This window comes from Anopheles coluzzii, chromosome 2 (assembly GCF_943734685.1).
Source record: "Anopheles coluzzii chromosome 2, AcolN3, whole genome shotgun sequence".
NCBI lineage: Eukaryota > Metazoa > Arthropoda > Insecta > Diptera > Culicidae > Anopheles > Anopheles coluzzii.
Genome location: NC_064670.1, coordinates 25,977,917 through 25,999,739, shown reverse-complemented (window position 1 = coordinate 25,999,739; position 21,823 = coordinate 25,977,917). Strand labels below are relative to the sequence as shown.

At 47.7% G+C, this 21,823-nt stretch overlaps 1 protein-coding gene across 10 annotated transcripts in view; it reads right to left on the bottom strand.

Annotated features, from left to right (window-relative positions):
- LOC120949045 (protein Aster-B-like) overlaps positions 1 to 21,823 on the bottom strand; it is a 33,177-nt gene that overhangs the window by 6,946 nt on the left and 4,408 nt on the right. For 2 of the 10 annotated variants that reach the window (XM_049606299.1, XM_040366009.2), the window contains exons 2-3: positions 14,501 to 15,458; positions 3,613 to 3,774 (exon numbers count right to left, since the gene is read on the bottom strand). In XM_049606299.1, the coding sequence (XP_049462256.1) occupies positions 3,613 to 3,774; positions 14,501 to 15,225 (887 nt within the window). In that variant the 5' untranslated portion in view covers positions 15,226 to 15,458. The other 8 variants (XM_049606296.1, XM_049606298.1, XM_040366010.2 and 5 more) reach the window with 8 other exon arrangements.

Below are 21,823 nucleotides of genomic sequence, written 5' to 3'. Positions count from 1 at the left end.
AATAAAGCTCTATAGATTGGTTTGTGCCTTAAACAAAGCCTCGTTCTAATCTTACCGGTAAAGTGCACTATGTTTCCGCAACCGAACGCTCGATACGTCCTCATCCGCCTCGGTGGTGATGTTTGGTGTCGAATAGGCTGGAGTTAGAGGCATTTTGGAGCAGAGTGTGTCCTCTGTGTACGATTCTCTCAACAAAGAGTTCTACTCGATAGTATGTGTGTGTGTTCGTGAGTCACTGAACAATGCAAACACACAGGGAGAGAGGAGATGAAATCGATCTTAATTTGATGGTTTTCTCTTCGAGGCCTTTTCGATTCGTATATCGAAACGCTCGAGCAATAACAGCACACAACAGCAGTACCAACAACACTTTATTACGATTGCTTGTGCCGCCACCGATGAACTGCACACAAAAAAAAAAACGCAAGCCAATTCGTCACAATTGCACGCACGCACTACACCTCATTTCGCGATCGTTATCGTTCTGATCGTGTAGCCGGTTTTGAATGCACACAGCACCACCACCACCACTGCACGATGAAAGCGATGTTGTCAATTGCTGATCGTGTGCCTCTCCGGGACCGCGCTCGGGGGGGTGAATATGCTTTCATAACAGCAAACCCACCCTCTGCCACTACTGTACACACTCGTCGGCGGGGCAGTGGCACGAGTTCAATCAACAGACAACAAGTGTTCCTTCAACCGAAGGCCGTCGTCATGATCGGCTGGGCCCAGAATGGGAGCGCAACAACATCAACAAACACGGCACAGACGAAACCCACAACACGGACCGGCGACAGAAAGGGGCCAGCAGGCGAAGCCGACGAAGAAGAAGAAGGGAGAAGTTTCATCTCGTTTTGACGTTTACGGTGAAACACATGATATAGCAGTAGCAGCAACAGCAGCAGCAGGCGGTGCAACGAAGCACAGGTTGGACAACGAGCGAGCAGTATTGAAATCGTCTGTTACCCGATGCGGTAGTGTAAGTTTTCTTCTTTTTTTCTTCTTCTTCTCCTGTCACTTATTTTCCCACTAACGAGCCAGCACGACTTGAAGCGAACTTATTGTTGTTGTTGTTTATTTTTTTGGTTGACTGATAACCACCAGCATTAACTAAGCGCTTCCTCACACAAACGGTGCCCAAGACAGCAAGATAAAACTAGTGTGTAGTGTGTAATGCCTGTCGTCACAGTGCTTGTCAACGATTTCATATGCTGGCAGGCGGAGCACTGTACAATGCCGCACTTTACTCGCCCTTTGCGCTTTGGTCTTGGCAATCGATATGCGCCGGTCTCAAATATCACACGCTCGCTCTCTCTCCCCCTAATGTACGCACGCACGCATGTACTTTACCAGGCTGATATCGTAAATAAGGGGCATTGTGTGGCCACGACAGAGCCGTTTTCGTGTCGGTACACGATCAAACGATTTTTGAACACACGCTTTCTCGGCTCGGAACCGAATTTGCGTTGCCTAACTGCTCGTTTTGGCAGTTACGATCAAACGATGCGCGCAGAGGTCACTTTCTTCACGCAAAACCCACACACGCACGCACGAGTGACAGTGCACACTGTTTACAAACAACAATGATCACTATTTTCTAACCCTAATTGTCTACGCTGTCACCCGCCCGTGTAAAACCTGAGCGAGTGATGGTGATAGTAGTGGTTTAGTGTCGCCCCTGTCTATCCTGGCCACAAAATTCACGTTCACGGACGCGGTACTCCGCAAGGTTCAATGAAACACACTGACTGTGTGTGCGGGTGCGACTGTTGCCCGTAAGCGCTGACCCGAACGATCCCGATGCCACTTGAGAACTGAACTGTCATCTTGCCGCATGAACGCAAGACTGCTAAGAAAGTTCGATTCCTATCGCAAAGGTCCGGATCCCCCGAAAAGCCCACTGCTTCCAGCGGGACGCCACGTATCGCTCAATCTTGCTCTGTCTCCCTCTCGCTTTCTCTCTCTCTCTCTCTTGCTTCGGTTTGATAAGGATTATCTTATCAATGGGATGCCATTATCGCACATCCCCCGGCTGGATTGGTGCGTGGCCACAGCTGCTCATCCCAGAACCTCTCTCTCTCTCTCTCTCTCTCCGTTTTTACGTGTGGAATGATCAAAACATGTTTGTATTTTTGTTCTCTTTCTTGACAAACCATAAATCGGTAATGTTACACTCTAGCGAAACGTTTTCTTTCTCTCTCACTCTCTCTTTTTCGGGTTACCATAAATCGGTAACCGTTACTCTCGAGAACCGGTGATAAGCGCCATAAAATCGAAAATCCATACCCAACCCTCTCCCATTTACCCCCGTTTTACAGGTTCGTTTATTATATGGCACTTCTTTCCTCTGCTAACCTCCGGTAGAGGGAAAAAAGTAAAAGTCATCTGCTGTTTTGGGATAGACTTGCTAAATCATGATTTTTGTTGCAAAGCTACCAAAGAAACCCCCCTTACACTGATCCCATTCCCGCTGGGCGGAAGCATTTTATTTCCCTTCATCCCGCTTGTTGGCCGAGATAAGTCGGCAGAGCAAGCAAGCACGGGGTGTGTGCCAAAAATGGACTTACCCGTGACCCGATTGCGCCAATGCGCAACAAGCTACGCAATGGCATCACCTGCCTTTTTGTGGTCGGATGCAATAAAAAAGAAGGCTCGTCTTATCGAGGTATATGCCTCTACTTGCCAAGTATCTACTCTGTATGACGGGAAGCATTTTGTGCTGCATTCATTGTCAACACAATCGCCCGCTGCCGGCAGGTGCATGTCACAGCCAAGTCTCGTGTTTCGGTTGGATTAGTGTGACGCGGGGAGAAAAAAAAAACATGGAATAACAGCCGATAAGCCTTACTTACTGCTCACGTGGGCACAATGAAAATTGCAACAAACCAACCGTTCAGCCAGCAGGATCACACCCGAACCAGATTTCTGGCTGCAAATTGTACGCGTACCACCTGGTTGGTTAATCCTTTCTTCCTGTCTATGACAGATAGAGGGTGAGAGACAGTCGCGTAATGGTTCGCGGACGTGGTGTTGGGAAAGGTGTGTCTGTCGCAGGGTGTAACACCTGGCCGTTCGCCCGGAAGACCTGATAAGCGCGTGATCCCGCCCGCGATAGCGATAGCGGCGGAACCACTCACAGCCACGTGTGCGAAATTGTGCGTGCCGAAGTAGTTTTCTTTCTACCCCCTTTTGATGCGTTAGGCTTGATATCTTTAATAATTAAACACGGTTTATCGCTAGCCATTTTAATTTGTGTTTGCAATGTGGCCCAGCGGCTTTTTATGACACATCTACAGGGGTCTGCTGCAGGGCATTACTCATGACGGTGTCCTACAATCGAATCGATTGTTGCCAAAAAAAAGACGGTGCGTTTATCGCAATGAAATGATTCACACGCCAGGCTAAAACGCTCCATTCGTCTGATAGATAACGCCTGTTCCATTTTCCCCTTTGCGTTTGTTTCTAGTTGAAATTTAACACTGACTCATCTTTCGCTAAACAGGTGAAACCGGTGTTGCGCTTAGAGAGAGAGGTCTTTGTTGACTCTTCACTTTCTCAAATAAAAAGGGCCCAGGTTGGGAGTACACAGCAACCACCACTGCTACTTACTTGGGATCGCTCTTCGTCGTCGAATGACTAGGGCTGCGTGAGAGTACATTTAGGTGGGCCGCACCCTCCGGCTGCCCACCGGGGGTATCCACACTGCTGAGCGGTTCTATCGTGCTGGACAGTGGCAGGGGTCGCGTTCCTAGTCCCACACTGTTGGCGGATCTGGGAAGGAAAAGTAAAGAAAAAGGAAAACGTTTAATAAGCAGTGTCTTACAAACAAGCAGCACCAACAGCATACGTTAGTAGGCATTTTTGTAATATAAGGCAAAGATTTCATGCAATATAATGTTAGGTCTAGATTACACGGTTTTCGAGGATTATATAGACATGTTCAGAGAGTTGTAGATTCGTTCAGGCATATAATAGACTCTTTCAGCGAGATATAGAATTGTTCGGAAGTAGGCGTAGACATGTTCGGTTATACCAAAGTCTATATAATACAGAGGTCGATGCATAGCTCGCTTTTGGTCCACCATTTTGAAAGCTTGTTTTTGACACTTAGCTGAAAAAGTTTGTGAGCGATTCCACACAACCAAACACTTTTTAGGGCCATTTGTGCTTTTTCTGCACAAAATCTAGTGTAACTATACATTTCCTTCTCATTTACGTGGCATGGAGAAGTTTTTTCAATAATTCATCACTTGAAAACGAATAAAATCAGGAAACAAGCCTGTTAGCTTTGGTTCTCTTGAGCTACACATGATTTCGTCCTAATTTTGGGCACTGATCTTGTTATAATCAATAATTGTACTTAATTCTATCTTTTCTTGTTATTCGTCAACTTTTTTAAGTGCAATATTACGAACAAACGATGTAAAAATGACCAAAAATGCATTCAGACCAATGCATGCACAACAACTAAAACCTCAATGTATGCTACGATGAAACTATTGAAGCTTTTTCATCCAGCTGTCAAAACTTTCCCACGCTTTTTGATCAAATGTTCTGGACGACTCGACCTCTGTATTATATAAACTTTGGGTTATACTGTAGAGCTGTCACTTTCGTTCCCCTTGGACTGCAAGTTGGATCATTCTCATCAGAAGGTAAACAAACGGTTTTCGAAAAAATATGCTTTTTCAACTAATTTATGTATTCAACAGCTTGGAGAATGATTATTAGCTACTTTTAGGACTTTTAAGAATGAAAAATTGAACCCTGCGGCACAGTGTGTAAACAAAACAAATGACAGCTCTACAGAATCGCTGAACATGTCTACGCCTACATCCGAACAATTCTATATCTCGCTGAAAGAGTCTATTATATGCCTGAACGAATCTACAACTCGCTGAACATGTCTATATAATCCTCGAAAACCCTGTATTGTGAAATGGGACACTTTATTTATTGTCCCAATAGGAAAGGTTTCGTTGGATCAAATCCAGAACATAACTATATATTTTGAGATGGCTCTGTGGTCTATTCGAAAGACGCATTGGGTTCTACAAGGTCGAACGGGAACAATTCTCATCCAGAATATCCTCAGGTACTTATGAATATTGGAAGTTTGTTTAAAGGCCCGGCATGACCACGCGTAATTATTTGTAACTCTAAAGAATAAGATGAGTAGTTTCATGTTTTTTGGAAAAATTTAAGCTTGTGAAAAAAATGTCTGGCTTTCAAATGGATTCTTCTCAATAGGTTTTGAACAAATCTTCCTGGATGACGATTTTGGAAGTTCGCATTTTTTAGCATGGAAGTTATTCCATCACTTCTTGAAGTGAGCATTTGCTCCCTACATCCTTAAATTTCAAACACTTTCGATCTGTTCGATCTGAAACGATTCTGGGCTAGTTAGGCGAGCTCATCTATTACTTGTTTTATTACTGAGATTTGGAGGTTATTTGCCGTAATGTTTCCAAAAACACAGAACTCAAAGACCCTAATGAAGGGTAACATCATTTTTTTAAATATTAGCTGGTATCGCGAAAGAATTGGTTTAAAATTAACAGTCGTTAAAAATTAACCAGAGTCGTTAAAAATTGCTAGAATTTGGCATCGCGAACGCATTGAGTTCATTTGTTAATTTTAACGACTGGTCCTATGCCGTCGTTAAACAAACGACTGTCAAGAGCGTATGCGATACAAATTAACAGTCGTTTAATTATACTGCCCGATTTTTTACCCGTGTTTGCCTATATGCGATATCGAGCAGTCGTTAACTGTTTTGACGGTCGTTTATTTTAACAGGAATGAACAACAAATGAACTCGGTTAAACCAAAATGAACTTTAAACGACTGTTAAAATGTGTTCATTTATTCGCGATGCCGGCTATTATTTGCTTGAATATGTGTTTCTAAGTTTCGTGGTCATATCTGGACCCAAAAATGTTGATTAATCAACTCCCTAACTAACGATATTTACATGACAATTGAAATCAAAGGTGAGAGTTTAGTTGATGGAACTAATACGTGCTCCAGAATTAACTTGCACAAGATTATTACCTCTCAACGTCAATGTCCTAGTATACATCAAAATCGTCTCGGTAAAGTGGTCCATTTCTAAATGATCTAAGCTTTACTTCCTAAAAGCGATAACTTATACACAGCGCAACACACATAACAAACGCGCATGAAGGATGATTCCACTGCATGCAGTCATACATCCTGCGTAACCGGATCGTAATTTCTCCGTGCTATATTCATTGCAAAAATCCGTTCCGAACCCCCGTTCCTACGGCCCTTTTCCACGCATTAGCGCATCATAACGCAAAGCTCCCGATGCGCTCTCCTTCTAGTCTGCCGTTTGGTGAACGTCGTAATAGCGGACACGGAGTAACCTAGACCGACTTCACCAGCGAAAAGGGAACGCGACAATGAACTGTCCAACGTTTTTGCCGGTTACCGTTTAGCCGTCAGTAAAGTATAATCGATACAACAAGCGGCGGCTGCTGCCTGCAGGTTCACTTCGAAATTTTTCAACACCACCTGGGTGGGTTGGTGGGATACCTTAAAATAGAGCTGCAAGCCAAGAGGTCCGGGGACGCCAGCGCCGGTGTGTGTGTCTGTGTAATGGGATTATGGCCCACCACCTTAACCTATGTCCCGCCTCCCCACTCCAAGGTGTGCCACGTGTTTTGCGATGAAACTAGAGCACACTGGGACCGGGACCACTGCCCCATTCTATCCTATCCCCTCCCCGAAAACCAGAGTTACAGAAGGTAATGCAAAAACATAGAAAAAAAGAAGAAGAAATACGCAATCGCACAACGACGGGAAGGTGTCATTACGAATCGCGCCGTTCACCGCCAGCTCCATCGCCCGCCGGTCGTTAATTGTCTTGCTGATGACGAAATTTGGACACCAGGCGTGGTAAGAGATTAGGTACGCGCAACTCCCAAGTAGCACGTGTTGTTAAGCACATTGCATTTCCCCTCTCCTGTACAGTCCCGTCGCAACTGAGGTGGCCAACCAAGTTATCCTGGCGATTAGCGCGTCACTCAATTGCAAGGTGCAGAGCAGTGTGTATGTCTAAATTTATATGCGTCAAAACTGTCACAGCAAACCATCTGTCCCTTCCCTTGCGCCTGTACCTGGATTTACGGAGCATCATGCGACGGGCCTTGTACAGCCGCTTGCCAGCCGGCGACGAGGACGATGCCGACGACGTGGACGACGCCTCGGACGAGCCGAGCTTGCTGTTGCTGCGTACCATGACGGTGTTGTTGTTGCCGCTGGCAGTGCCGCTACCGTGGTTCATGCTAGCGATGCCCTGCACAAAGCACAACATGATGATGATCTCGCCCGGTACCACCACCCGCGCCTATCGCGTTGCTTGCTCTTGCTCCGAAACTCAAACGGTAGCGCGGTAGTGTTCTTTGCCACTCAAACATAAAGTAAAACCACTCGACGACACCCTTAACCCACCGATTGGACACGTATTTTACATGCTCCACACTCCGGTGGGGTTGTGTCCTTTTCGGGAAAGGGAAAGGCGGTTCCTATCGACGATAAAAGCGCGAAACCAGCACTGTATTACACACACCCATATACACTAACAGCGATCGATCACAGTCCCCGGTACCGGTTCTTCGCTGCTTTCACTTTTGTTCTTGTTCTTTTTGTTTTCTAATCAGGCTCTCTGCAAGAACACTACACAGGAGAGTAGAGGGAAAAATCAGCAAAAAAAGGGAAACGAACCGAATATTTTACGATTTGTTCCGTGTGTTCTGACAACGAACCACGCTGTGGGAATGTCTCGATAACACGACACACGGCCTGCTGCTGCTCGGTGCTGTGCCAAACACACTGTGTGCCTTAATACTTGTTGATGTTGATGCCATTTCTGTGTCCTACATAGCAGAATGTCCTGTCCCAGAGCAAAGGAGCGCATGGAAGAGTGAGTTTAACGCTTAAGCCGCGCTATCGGGTTGGAGTTGGAGTCAAGAGGTATTCGTTCCCACCAGAATGTGTACTCTCTGCCACCTCCAAATGATGAGGTCGGGCTTGGGGAGCCGTGAATTATGAAACGCGCTTGTTGAATAATTAAAAGCACCAACCTGGCCCCGACCGTATGGTGGTGGTGGTGGTATCACAAGGATCGACGGCAATGGGGAAAAAAAGGAACTTGGGTACCTCAAACTTCTCCTTCCTCTCCTCCGTTCGTACCATATTGCCACCTCTAATTTATGGGTGTACACGTCTGCTGACACATCTCGCTCTCCCATTCGCTCCCATCACTTTGTCAATGCACTGTCAACGCATTGTCATTACACATTGTCAAAACCACCGCCGGTAGTGGAGCGGAAAATACAGGTTTCTAGGCGGTGGGTGGTTCTACCTATCAGCATATTTGCGTAGCCCCCAAAAACAGATGTCCACAATGTGTGCGATAAGTCCGTGGCGCGCCCAGGTGCCAGGTGTCAAGGATGTGTTTTATGACGTGTGGCTCTGTGTGACCTGTGGCAGAGCGCGCCCCTGATATCATTGTTTATTGACGTTGTTTTGTGCATCTGCTGCTGCTGCTGCTGCTGCTGCTGTTGCTCTGCCGTCCAGTCCTCCTGCTTACTGTCAGCGAGCGAGTTTGCGCCGCGATGATAGAACAAGACGAGCAATTTCCGTTTCTTATCAGCCAGCGCGACCAGAACGACCATGTCTCTCGGAACTGATTACGATACTGTACCCACCAGAGTCAGGGGCTTAAAAAGAAGGGTACACTCTATTGGAAGACGCCTGTTCTAGGGAAGATTCTAGAGCCACGCAACGTCCTTCGTATGCAAAGATATGGGTGTTATTAGGGATAAATAAGTTAGCTCCTTATTAGAGTGATCCTTGTGTAGCAGGGAGACATGTTTGAAGCAGTGTCAGCCAGTCTCCAAACGGAAAAATCAAAATGCTTCCAAACGTGGCGACAGTTTGGCGATGAAACGAGCACTTGATTTCTTGCTTCACTGTGCGCTTCACTTCTTTGGTCAAGAAAAACGGAGCAAGTGCCTTCTTCTCGGTACAAGAAGAAATCGTGCAAAAAAAAGCATACCATCGTGCTCGTATGCCGGTTGCAGCGATAACCTCCTTCCCATCATTATCGACCCCCCCACATCCCAGTTCGGACTGGGTTTCTGCCGATTGGGTTTTATGGGCTTTGCGACGCGTAGTACGACGCGCAGGGCATCATCGCCATCGTGCCTTCCGGGGTGGCTTTTTTGCGTTTTTTTTAATCGCACATCAATACACGGGGTGCCCGGGTTGACGCGCCATGCTGGCGGTCTCGGGTGGTGCCGATGACCGACCAGAGAGACCCGGCCGGCATTATTTCGATCGACGGCAACGTGTGTCGGCCGTCATTTCCCCCATCAGAGCTGGTAGTTGTGGCACTGGTGCAAGCAAATGGATGCACACTTGCAGCAGCAGCAGCAGTACAGGAAGAGCAATGGCGACTATTCAACCGTGATACGATGGAGTGGCGTATTATGAAATCGATGTACCAGCCAGCCCACCCAATGCAATGGATGGGGAAATGCTCGCATTGAAGCAGGAAGAGGCAAGGAAACTACTAACCGCTCGTTTAGCCCACCGACACTTCCTACCGCGTTCGAAACCAATCGGATAGGGATATTATTATTGAGCGCTATTTGGTTATTCGACGTGGGGGGTTTTTTGTGCCTACACGTGTACTTTTGCACACTTTCGAACGAACTGTTTCTTTTTTTTCTATCCTGTCTGTTTGGTTGTCAAAAAAACATGTCGAATTTAAATTATGTTTCAATTTAAATAACCAAGGCCAATGGAAATCCTTCCTCGCTTGAGAGACGCGAGCAGGTCGAGGAAGAAAATTACAGCATACGTCGTGTTGGTGGGAATGGAAAATAGAGGAATAGAATACAATGAAAGGGTTATGTCACGATTGCACGAATAAACTATCGCCGGAACGATAAGGGGCGAAGAAAAAAGGAATCTGGGAAGAGTTCCACGCCGGTTCCCACTATTTGCATTATGTTTGCACGGATTGTGTTGTTTCGCTTCCGAAAACATTACGCAAATTCGAATGCAACGTTCATCACACATGAGAAACAACAGCACTTTGCCGCAATGGAAATGCGACGGTGGAGGCTTTGGTGTATATGTTTGAACTCGCAACCCCCACGCAATAAACACACTTAAAAATGTGCGATCGTACACTTCGATGCTACTCGCACACTTCGCGAAAATTGCCTTTTACATCTTCACTGGTGACACGTTTACAAACTATGATCGAACACTAATTTCCACACGCTTGTAATAAAACCATCGTCAGCACAAACAACAACAAAAAACCTTTCTTTTCCGAAACGTACGAGAACGACGAATGCGTTAGCGCGCGCGACCGAAACCGGAAAGCGAACGCGCAAACCCACCGGCCCACAGGACAGCACGGTTAACAATGGCAGCAGCCGCCGCTCGCGATCTCCCGCAAAATGCTGCGGACTGTCGAAGCAGCACAACCCGGTGGCAACGTGGTAGTGTGTCCACGGCCCAATAGTGCTGTAGCTACGCGTAGCAGTTAACGGTTCGCTGTGAGGGTGTTACACACCGCGCGGAGATGCGCCACTGACGTCGGGTCGGGTCGGGTCGGTCGATCGGCCGCTGTGCTTTGGCGCAACTCTCTCTCCCCAAACGCGCCGGGCCAAGGGGTGCTTTCCCGCTGCATTGTCTCTGCTGGCGTGTACATTCTCACTCTCAGTGCAAACTCTATTTGCTCCACTACCGTAGTGTGTGTGCTGTGTGATGTGTGTACAATGGCGAAGGGAAAAACATACATCGTAGCAACAGCAGCGGAGCTTGATGTGAGTGGATTTTCCACGCGTTTTTTTACATCACCCTCTTTTCGCCGGGGGAGAGTGAGTGAGGTTTGGAGGTGCGAAAAGGTTGAAATAATACGCTAAATTCCATTCGTAATTAACTTATACACACACACGCACAGGCGGTAAGATCGAACCACGTTTTCGGTGGTGCGTAAACGCGTCGTTCAGCAAAATGGCGACACAACTGGTGGTTTGTGTGTGTGCGCGCGCGCGAAGGGTTGTGATCGATGCACCCGCACAATTTGAATATGCAACACACAACATGGCCAAGCAAATTAATGTGCACACACCACAGTGTGTGTTCACCCGCTTTAATGTGCTGCTTGTAATGCATTGTTGGGGATGCGCTTTTGAACTGTAATTGGCGCAATTAGAATTAACCTTTCGCATACACATTTACATTAAAATCAACCCGCCGGTGCACGAGCTGTACGAGGAAACCCAGTGCTTAACGGAAGGTAGTGCGAAAGATCACTTTAACGTCCATTCACCCGAATGTGAGGCAAAGCAAAGCGGGTGGCAAAAGAGGCAATAAAACACTCCCCCTTGCCTTCCATTTATCAGGCACTGTTAGGCGTTAGAATTCAACGTTCCCGCAGCACAACACTGAGGAGAGATCGTTCGCCGTGTGTGTTTTGTTTTTGCTGCGTTTTGGGGTGGAAAATCCCGATTGGAATGGTGAATACTCCGTTGCCAATATTGGCCAGCCAAACCGGAAATCACACGTTGTTCACAACGGGAGGTTAGTTTTTGGAGGAGTATTTTTTGTTGGTGTTGCTGTTTATACTCTGAAGTGTGGAGCTTAAGCGTATCGGTACTTCATCTGGCCGGCCATTTCGATCGCACGCGCGCCTTGCTTCATTCGCCAACTGGACAACGACCCGTTTTTTGCACCACACCGTTGACCTCATTACGCGAGATGTGCGCGACGGCGGAACGCAATGTTCTTTTTTGGCAAACGGCAAATCTTCTTTCGCGCGTCCCGCTCCGTTATCATCGTTTGTGAGATTTCAGACAAAAAAGAAGAACACTATGCTTTGCTAATTAATGGCACACTCAGCCGGCAAGAACCGTTTGTCTCTGTATCGCTTCGGTTTTTGTCATTCGGTTTACTTTAATGGGTTTTCGGAGGAATTGTTTTTTGTCTGTAATGCATTGCGGTCCATATTCCAGTCCGAATGTATAATGTCGGTTGGGCCATAAAACTGTGCCCGTTACACCATCGTGAGACAAGAGGCACGAACAAACCATCCAGCTCTTTTTTTTTTTTTTCTTTTTGATAGAGCTTGGTTTGCCGTCGGCGTTGCAGTGAAGTGGAACCTCAAACCCCGGGCGAGGGCAGGCAGAGGAAAGTAACGAAGGAAGTACACGAAACGCCGGAACAGAACGCGCGTTTGTAATCCACATTTGGGACGCACACACGAGCGTTGACGCATTTCGCTTCCCTTTTGGTGTTTGAAGACGTAAAGAAGTTGCTAACGCACACGCATTACCAAGTGCGGTGGAACTCGGGGACGTACACCTGTCCAAAAACTGATCTCGAGCAAGTGAACGAGTTCCTCCTCCGAGAACTGGTTTACGGTGTTGCAGCTGATGATTGCCGTCGAAGAGAGTGTTTTTAATGGCTTCATTTTGTGTTGGCCTTTTCTCAGTCGTGTTGGTCGTGCCATAGGCGGCATCAAGGAGCACTTTTTTTTTGGGAAGGAAACTACGAAATAGTGCGTCTAAATGGTACATTAAAATGTTATTTAACCACTTTTCTGTTGGGAACTTTAGTCCAACCAAAAGTCGTGATCTTGAGCTCTATTATTCTTCTTTTTATTTGACGCAACAACCTTAGCCAATCTAGGCATAGGCTTTTAACCTTTTGCGGGTTTGGCTATCTGTCCTATAGTATAGCAATAGTAAGAAGGTCTAGTTCTGAGCATGGGAAGCTCGATCCGTACAAGATTTGAACCCATAACTGGCGTATATTTGATGACTGTGTCACGTAACTTCCGCAGAAGTTTACTGATCTCTAGATTGCAAAACGAGAGTTTAGAGCCTGACAAATTCTCTGTTGACTACTGGAATGTCTTTAGTATATCAAAGTTTATCAAGTAAATAAAGAAGGTAAATAAATACATTTTCGACTGGAAAGGTTAAAGGTCACGGCGGTAAGAGTAAGTGCCCTTAGCACGTGTAAAAGCACCGTTCGACATCACTGTCAAGTTGGTATTGGTGGGAAAAAACACTTCATCAAAATGTGGACACAGAACCAGAGCACCACCCACTCACTTGCTCGCTCGCTCTCTCTCTCAGTAAAGTGAGATCAAAACCAAAAGGTACCAAACACATCAACAAAAAACTAATATCAATCACCTCCAACCGCTCGGCGACGACCTTGACCTGAAAATGGGCAGCAAAGTTCTTTTGATTATTCACCCCATTATGCTGGCCAGGTTTCGGTTTGAGGTGTGGCCGGCAAACGCTCACCACTCACCGCCACCTATGCTCGCTGTTAAGTATGCTCTCTTCTGCTTCTACTCCTTTCCGCCTTCCTCTATGTGCTCGCTAACTCGATCCATCCATCCCGCCCATCCGTGCGGCCTAATCCATTAGAAGTCTATTTCTGTAAGCAGTCCCGGGGTGCCAGAACGGTGAGCCTTACTACCTTACTACGGAGACTACGGGGCACATGTCGTACACTATTTGCTGAACTCATTTCCATATTGCTTTTTTACACACTGCGGTGCCGTAAGCTAGGCAGGGGAAGGGAGCCATTTAATTAACTACACAAGCCTACGGGGATTGCTGATTGCTAATACGGGGTGTGTATTACTGATAGAGAAAGAGAGAGTGAGAGAATGAGGAGGGTCACACCTAAAACACAAGCTCTACATTAAAGAGAAAAATAAGCAAATTCCCAAAAAAAAAGCATGCAAGAAAAGGTTAAATGTTAAGCTGAGTAAACCACAAATGGATAGAAAAGCGAAAATGAGACTGGCTTTACATGATTTGAAATGAGTTGGTGCAATAATGATGAAAGTCGTCGAACAAGTAACGCTTATTTTTAGCTCCCTTGTGGATTAAAAAAACGACCTCCCATTTGGTAAGGACGGGGCGGGAAGTTGTCAGCGAACCGAAGCTATAACACATTCGATGGCCGCACGCCAAATGAAAACTCGTTTTGCATTCGCAAGATTGATGAGCTGTCGAGATCGGAAGGTAAAGGTCAGAGCGATAAAGGCTTGCCTCTCGGCTTGAACCGGGAACTCCGGGGCGGCTTAGAACACGCTAGCGCTACCGCCACCATCCGAGATTCGCCATTGGGGCACGAGGATAGAATGGAACAACGCAAAGCCAACGGTGGGCGTACCCGAGCACGAGAAGGTCTCGTTGTGTGCCACTGATAAACCTAACCATCCTTCGCATGGGCCGAGTTAAGTGAAACACTCTGCTCCCCACCAATCCAATCCAATCCAATTGTCAGTGGCGGGTGAAAACTTAAGCGGATATTATGCACACAAAAAAGGTCATCAGTGTGGAGCTGTGTGTGTGTGTGTGGTGAAGGCAGGGATGTTTGTGGCTAAAAGATAAAAGCAGAAATAGGGAACGGGAACACTCACTTGGGTTGTCCGGGTCGGGAGGAGCTCGGCGGCTTGCCCGCCATCGGCCCGCAGCCGGTCGAGTCGGAGTGCACGCGCCGATGCCGCCCGGGACCGGGCACTCCCAGGCCCTGGGCCCGCTCGGTCGCGTCCAGATCCTCGTTGAAGATGTCGCCGGTGCTGTGCCGCTTGGCCGGCACCTGCTCGGGCAGGAACGCATCCAGCACGGGGCGCTTGCCGCGGGCCCCACCGCCGCCCCCTGCCCGGGCCGCGTCTTCGTCCAGCTCGTGCACCACGTCACTGTCGCTGGTGCAGGACCGCTCCGTCAGCTTCGGCCGGGTGCGCTTGAGCAGATAGCTCAGGCTCTGGCGGAACGAGTTGCCCCGCTTGAACGGTGGCGGCGGCGGTGGTGCGACCGTCCCCGGCACCAGCAGCACCATCGTGGCCGATTCGGCCCCCGAGCTGCCCGTCAGCAGCTCGTCCGGCGTGCCGGCAGCGGCCGGATGGCGCAGTATCACAATCTCTTCCGACTCTCCGCCGCAGTGGCGGTCCTCCTCCGAGTCCATCTCGAGCAGTTCGTTCTGGGCAGCGTTTGCCGACGCGCCCTTCGCCTTGGACGAGCCCTTGCCGATGCGGAGCCGGCGGGCGAAGTGGGTCAGAAACTTGCCGGAGCCCTTTTTCGGCCCGTCGGCGTAGTACGACGGCGGTTCGCTCGGCATCGAAACCATTGCCGCGGCGGCCGGCATCGACACGGTTTGCGCCTCTCTCTCTCTTTCTATGGTCCCCGTCTCTATCACTTTAAGCACTACTCACACACACACACACGCACACTGCACAAGGGTTGTGGTAATAGCACGGTTATTGCATCGCTGCAGTTCAGTTTTGGTTCACAAGCCACTCTTCATCTTCATGCGGCGATATGCACACGGCGGCGCGGAACCACGGTGAATGTGAGGACGACGATGGGCACGTACTAAAACTGCACCGAAGAAGAGAAAACCAACGTGGTAGGAGAAAACTGAAACGTTAATATCGGGCCTCGAACTGTCGTCGACTGGCTGTACTGTCCCCTTTGGCGAGCGGCAGCGGCTAAATGACGCAGGTCCACGTCATTTTATCGTGCTTACGGAGGAACCGAGCCGTAGCCGCCGCGTGCTGATGTGCTGCGTTATAAATTAATCGCACCGAAATAAGATCACACCGAAAGGCAAGAGAGGGGAGGGTGGGGGGACAAAAACACACGCAGACGAGAGTTTTAGCAGCTTATGACGACAGAGAGATGTTTTGCGCTCTGGTAGGCGTTAATAATAATATATGTTTACCGAATGTTTTGCTCTGTTTAAGCGGGGTGCGATCAAACATCAACACACTTCGGTTCGAAGAAGCAAAATTCGCATTTAATGTGTGATTAATCGGACATATTATGGTGAGTGAGCGAAGTATACAGATGAATCACATATGCATACTCACTCTAGTGCATCTCTTTTTTGCTTCTTTTAATGATCTGGTCAAAAACACGCGTTTGGAGCACACTCCTAGCTTAAAATAGTAATGACGAATGGGGACAACATTATCTCTTTCGTCAATACGTTTTTTGCTGTATTTCTTAATCTTTAGTAAAAGTAACCAACACGGTTCAATTGGCAAAATAAAAGCCTTCTAATCCCTCTATTACCGGGTTTTCAGGGGTTTCGTCCAGAAAGAATCTCAACAGGGATATTTTTACGATTTCTGGCTATTTTTTTTTTACATGGAGTTTAATTTTTACCCTGCTTATGTGTCCACATTCCATACAGAACCACGCGCCGGAACATACTAGTCTGGCAGAAACACACGTTTTTGTCAAGAATTGGCGGAAAACGTGTTTTGAAACGATGTTGTCAGTTAAATAGGGAACTGTTTGCAATTTAAAAATGAAAAACAAACCTTTTTTTACAGGGTTTTCCAGGAGTTTTCATAGCTGTGGGACACTTTATTGACTATTTCTTGCATGAAATGAACTTATTGTAATGGGAATTGGACTCGCTTGCATCCTTGTTGGACATTTGGAATAGGAATTTCCAACAAGCTTGCCCAAAAAGGGTGCCATAGAGTCCAATTTCCAACGTATGAAGCTCACTTTCAATAGGAAAGAGTAAAGGAAGTGTCCCACAACTATGAGAACCAATGCAAAACCCTGTAAGGTACAATTGTTTGCCCGAAATTAGCCTAACTCAATATGGCGAATCACAACGTATGAACAATACAACCAACTGACACAGTGCAATTGAAATTGCAGCATTTAAAACACCAAAGTGGCTGCCCGAAACATGCGCTAAGAAACCCTGTAATTGGATTGAAAAAAGCCTACCGATGCTTTTGCTACAACCCAATCTACGCAATGATTAGCGCTGATAAGACACGCTCATTGCCGCGGGTTGATTCGCTAATTTTGTCGCCATCGTCGTCGTCGTCGTCGCCATCCCGTCAGCTGATCGTGCTCTGCTCTTTGCGCATCACCAATACATCATTGCGCTACGCAAAACAGCACAGCCGCATAGAGTTGCTCCTGCGTGTATGTGTGTGTGTGTTTGCGCGTGCCGCTCTGCTGCTTGATTTTTTCTTGCTTTAATCATTGCGCGCGGTTTTTTTTTGTTGTTTTATCATCAGCCATGTTTTCTGCCCCACCGCGTGTGCTTCTTCTATAGCGTCCGAGATAATCGGCCATTGCGCGAAAGGATGGCCGTCAATCAGTCAGCGCACACACTTATAAGCGCGAAACGTATATACATGATTGTCGCGTCCGGTTTCTCCGGTTGGCTAGTTACAGCAGTTACGGTGAGAGAGAGGCCAGCAGAGGTGTGTGTGGGGGTTCGGTGTGTGGTGTGTGTCAAACGGTCAGCAATAAAATGAAAGCAAAACGCTCCCCGGGTTCCGTTGGTGGCAATTAAATGGATTTGCAGCAGCAATTATAGTTACATGGCGGGTGCAGTCGGGATGGCTGCAAGGTGCATCATTGGATTTTCCCATTTGTTGGTGGAAATGCCGTGTGTGTGCTCTTTTGTTAAGGGTGAAAAGAGACTTCTGCAATGCACTATTCAGCATCTTTAGTTCAGTTAGTTAGTTCAACAGTACAGAAAAACGCCAGAACAGCAGTTTACTGAAAATAGGCCATTGAAAAAGGAATAGCAAAATGTAAATTGTGTTTAAGGCTAAAACTAATAGAACGAAGTTATTGCCATCATTCCCGTTGTCACGCTGAGTACGCTGTCCAGCACAAGTCCCTAAGATGACGCCTTCCACAACCGTACACACCCATGTATACAGCATCCACCGGCGCGGGCCAAGGGTGACACAGAAAAATGGCACACGGCTACTTCATTTCTCCGCGGCGTTTTCACCTTCCCGCCCCTTTCTCTGCACCACCGCACTTTCTCTGCACACGGCGCAGCCCGTACACGTGCAAACTGTACATTTCTGTGTGTCTTGAGTGTGTGTTTTCTGGGAGTTGAACTGCAAAACTTCATCCACTTCTTTCCTCAGTTCTCTCTTCAGCAAGGGGGAAGGATGGTTCTCCGCCACATAACGGTTTAACCCGCCCAAACGCCGCCCTCCGCCCTTCCCAAAATTCGCGTTCAAGATCGCGAGATCGGCTAGCACACGCTGCGCATGAAAATGATATTAATCTTGTGGATGCTGTTTTTCACCGACGTTGTGTTATGTTTGCGTTTTCCCCCCGCTGTCTGTCTGAGTGTGCAGACACTACGCAATGCTAAAAATACGGCACTTCGTGTTTGGTTGTCCGTTTCTTTTTTTTGCAATTTCCGCGTGTGATTTTTGATGTGTTGCTCTGCTTGCCTGCCAGCTCGACAACAACACATCAACACATCAGCACGGCACGGTCAGATGGATTCGAATGCGCAAAAATAGTGAATCAACAGCCCCATATTTTCAGTTCTTTGCCTTCTGCTTCCTGTCCATTGCTTCCGATCATGTTCCGCGAGTTGATAAAGCAATGCGCGCGGCGCACATCAAACCAGCGTCGTGCGCGACCCTGGTACATTTGCAATTCGCATTGCATTGCGTCACTTACTACACACACAGACACACACAGCTACATATCACATGCCTTTGCTTCTTTCTCCTTTTTGGTAAGTCAGTGAGGGTTGATTAGAAAACCAAAAGAAGAAAAAAAAACACCACCTTCATCAACCTTGTTTACCTTCGCAATCATGCAAAACCGTCGTTTGAAAGCCTTACTACACTCGTACACACACACACACACACACACACGACGGTTTTTGCCCAACTTTCTCATCCGCTTTTAACATCAACCAAAATGGGATCAAATGTTTGATTAAATTTGGATTTGGAGCACAATTTTTGCCAACGTTTGTCGTTGAAACCAAAGCAAACACACTCACACACACACACACACTTCGCCACAGAAACAACGGGCGAAAGCGAAATTACCAATGCCCCAAAGATCAGCGCGCTACTACTCCGCGGCCCGTCTTTCTTCAAACACTAATCCACGGCGAGTGATCGCGATGATCCGCGAGCGTACTTTCAAACAAATTATCTACTCTTCACACTAACACACACACACAGACACGTGACACTTTATTATTTTGTGAGACTCCCCACTTTTTGCGTGATGCAGACGCTCTTTACTCCTTCTCCTTTGGGGAAAAAGGGGGCGAAATAGATCGCCCGAGTTCCGTGAGCCGTGAGCGAGAGCCAATTTCCTTCCAACTACTCCGGCCACTCCGGCACTAATCGCAACCAACAACTCCGACGCTCGGTGCGTGAATGTGACACCGGGGCCGCCCAGCCAACGAGGGGAAAAGCCGCGCACGACGCTTTGCTTGCTGGTTGATGTCAGCTTTTGGATCGCAAAATGCTTTGCAGCGGAGCCATGCGCAAACGCAAACTGGGGAGGGGAGTGGGGGGGTGAGTCCCGCCACCCGCACAGTCACATTTGCTGTTCTTCCTTTATTTGTGCGTTTCTCCCAACGCCTGCAAAGGAGTGGTAAATATTTACCCAAAAACCTCAAACTCGGTTCCGGCTGTGCTTCCACCGCCGTACGGTTTGCGCAGTTTGGCCACGTACGGTTTCTTAAGGCCGGGCTACATTGATCGTACTCGCAAGCGTAATTTTGATTTTCACTAGCGCACCTGGCGGCGGCTGACTGAAGCATTTTGCCAAACAATTTGGAGCCGCTTCAGAAAATACGTTATTTTTCTATGTTTTTTACTAAAAACGGAGGAGAAAAGTTTTGTAAAACGTAGATACACATGTTTTGCACGCATTGCATCCATTTTTGCAATGGAAAACGATGGAAAAACTACTTAATTTTGAGATCCGGCATGACCATTCCCTGGATGACCAAAAATAGCTTCCACCAGTCGCCGCCAGATGCGCTAGTGAAAATCAAAATTACGCTTGCGAGTACGATCAATGTAGCCCGGCCTTTACAGTTTTCGTACAAGAAAAATGCGCTGTGTGTGTTCACATCGCTTGTTTGAAGAAAGGTTGTGTTGGAACCGTCGTAGTGTGCGTGTGCGGGTCGGTGGTATTGCCCGTCGGAGAGTTGAGAGAAAGAGCCAAAGGGGGTTGTTGTTGCTGCTTCATCGGACCCCGATTCTCTTCCTTCGTCTGGAAGGTTTCTTGGCGATTGGGGCAGATTTGCAACCTGAAATGGGAAGCTTAGACCAACCGAAAAGCATCGCTTGCTACGATCATTCTGAATATTAGCGCAAAACAAACTAAATTTCCATTACAACGAGCTCTCCTCTCTCTATCAAGGGTACCATATCAAGGGTTAATATCGCTGTATGAAGCTTTCGCACATTTGCAACCCTCAGGGAACAAAGAGAGCAGGTAAGTCACCCCCTTTTTCTCTCTCGTTTTCACTCTCTCTCTCTCTTGCACGGTAACTCTCTTTTACGCGCAGCACCGGCAGCTGCAAGAGTGTGTTAGTAGAGCATGCTCCACCGTAACGTACACGCACACACACACATATGCGTCTAATGCTTAGCAAACATCAACACCCCCTCTCCCCAATTGCTCCCTCCCCTCTCACACAAACCACCCGCCTGTAAATACAGCGCGTGTGTATTGGTAGCAATGCAATCGTTATTACTTCCATCCCTTAAATCAACCGCGCTCCAATGCCCCGATTGCCAACCCCCCCAACCCAACGTACACAAACACACACACACAAACAGCAGTTGTGCAAGATAAGCGATACAGGGCGATTAATAATCATCGTTATTTAAGCTGCTAATTATCGAACGGCAACGCTGCATGCGCGCGGCAATCGTTGCATTTGCAATCAACCGCTAGGTGGGGTGGACAGGTGGCAGTTGCCTGGATCGCAAAACAATAGCGCACTGTACAGTGGGAAGAGAGAACAGTAGGAACGAAGCCACAGCATCACTTCCATTGTGACACGACCCCTGCCAACTGTGGACCACAATGGACGACACTAAGGACCACCGAACGGTTTCGAGGGCAAGGTGCCGGTGCGAAGGTTGTCTAACTGGGGTCCACGTTTGCGGCTATTTGAATTTGTCTCGTTCATCAACTGAAGATTATTGACATTTTGCCCGCTGGCACAGCTTAAAACAACACACAATCACACATTTTTTACTTGTTTGCTGTACGTCGCCTATCACACATACGTTCTCTATCACACACTGTTGTGGACAGACCGCTGCCTCATCCTGAGGGCTCGCCGTTGACAGCAGGGCTGTCATCCGGTGACGTCCTCAGTGAGGATCGCGGCGCGAGAAGGACCAGTCGTCCTCTCCCCGCATTGCGTGTGTGTATGCGTTATTGTGTATTACGTGTTATTGTATAACGATACCAAAGAGTAGAATAAAATATACATATTCTGTTTGTGCCGTACACACCACCGTCTCATGTTTGTTTTGTGCGGACACAACACACACACTACCAAACACAAGCACGCAGGTCGCCGGGTCTGTCGCTTGGCAGAAGAAGAAGCTGCGAACTGTCCACACTTCGTCGCCACTGTCTCACGGAGCTGATGATGAATGGGTGGCAGGTGGTGCACGTCTGCTCTGACGACTTTGGCTCATCAACACGCACGGGTCAACCCGACTCCCCCCCGGTCTTCTTGACTGCTGTTTGGTGACTGTTGGACCATTATTTCGGCCGAGCAGAGCCACTCATGGCACCATGCTGGTGTTAGCACCTGGAACACCTGCTCAATTGCTGCACGTTGTAAAGCCCCCGCGGGGTGTTGGCGGCCAATTCCTATCTTATCAACGCGCCCAACACACGCGGTTGTGCTGGCCACGCCACACTTGTGCCACAGCTGTGCAATTGCTTCTTTC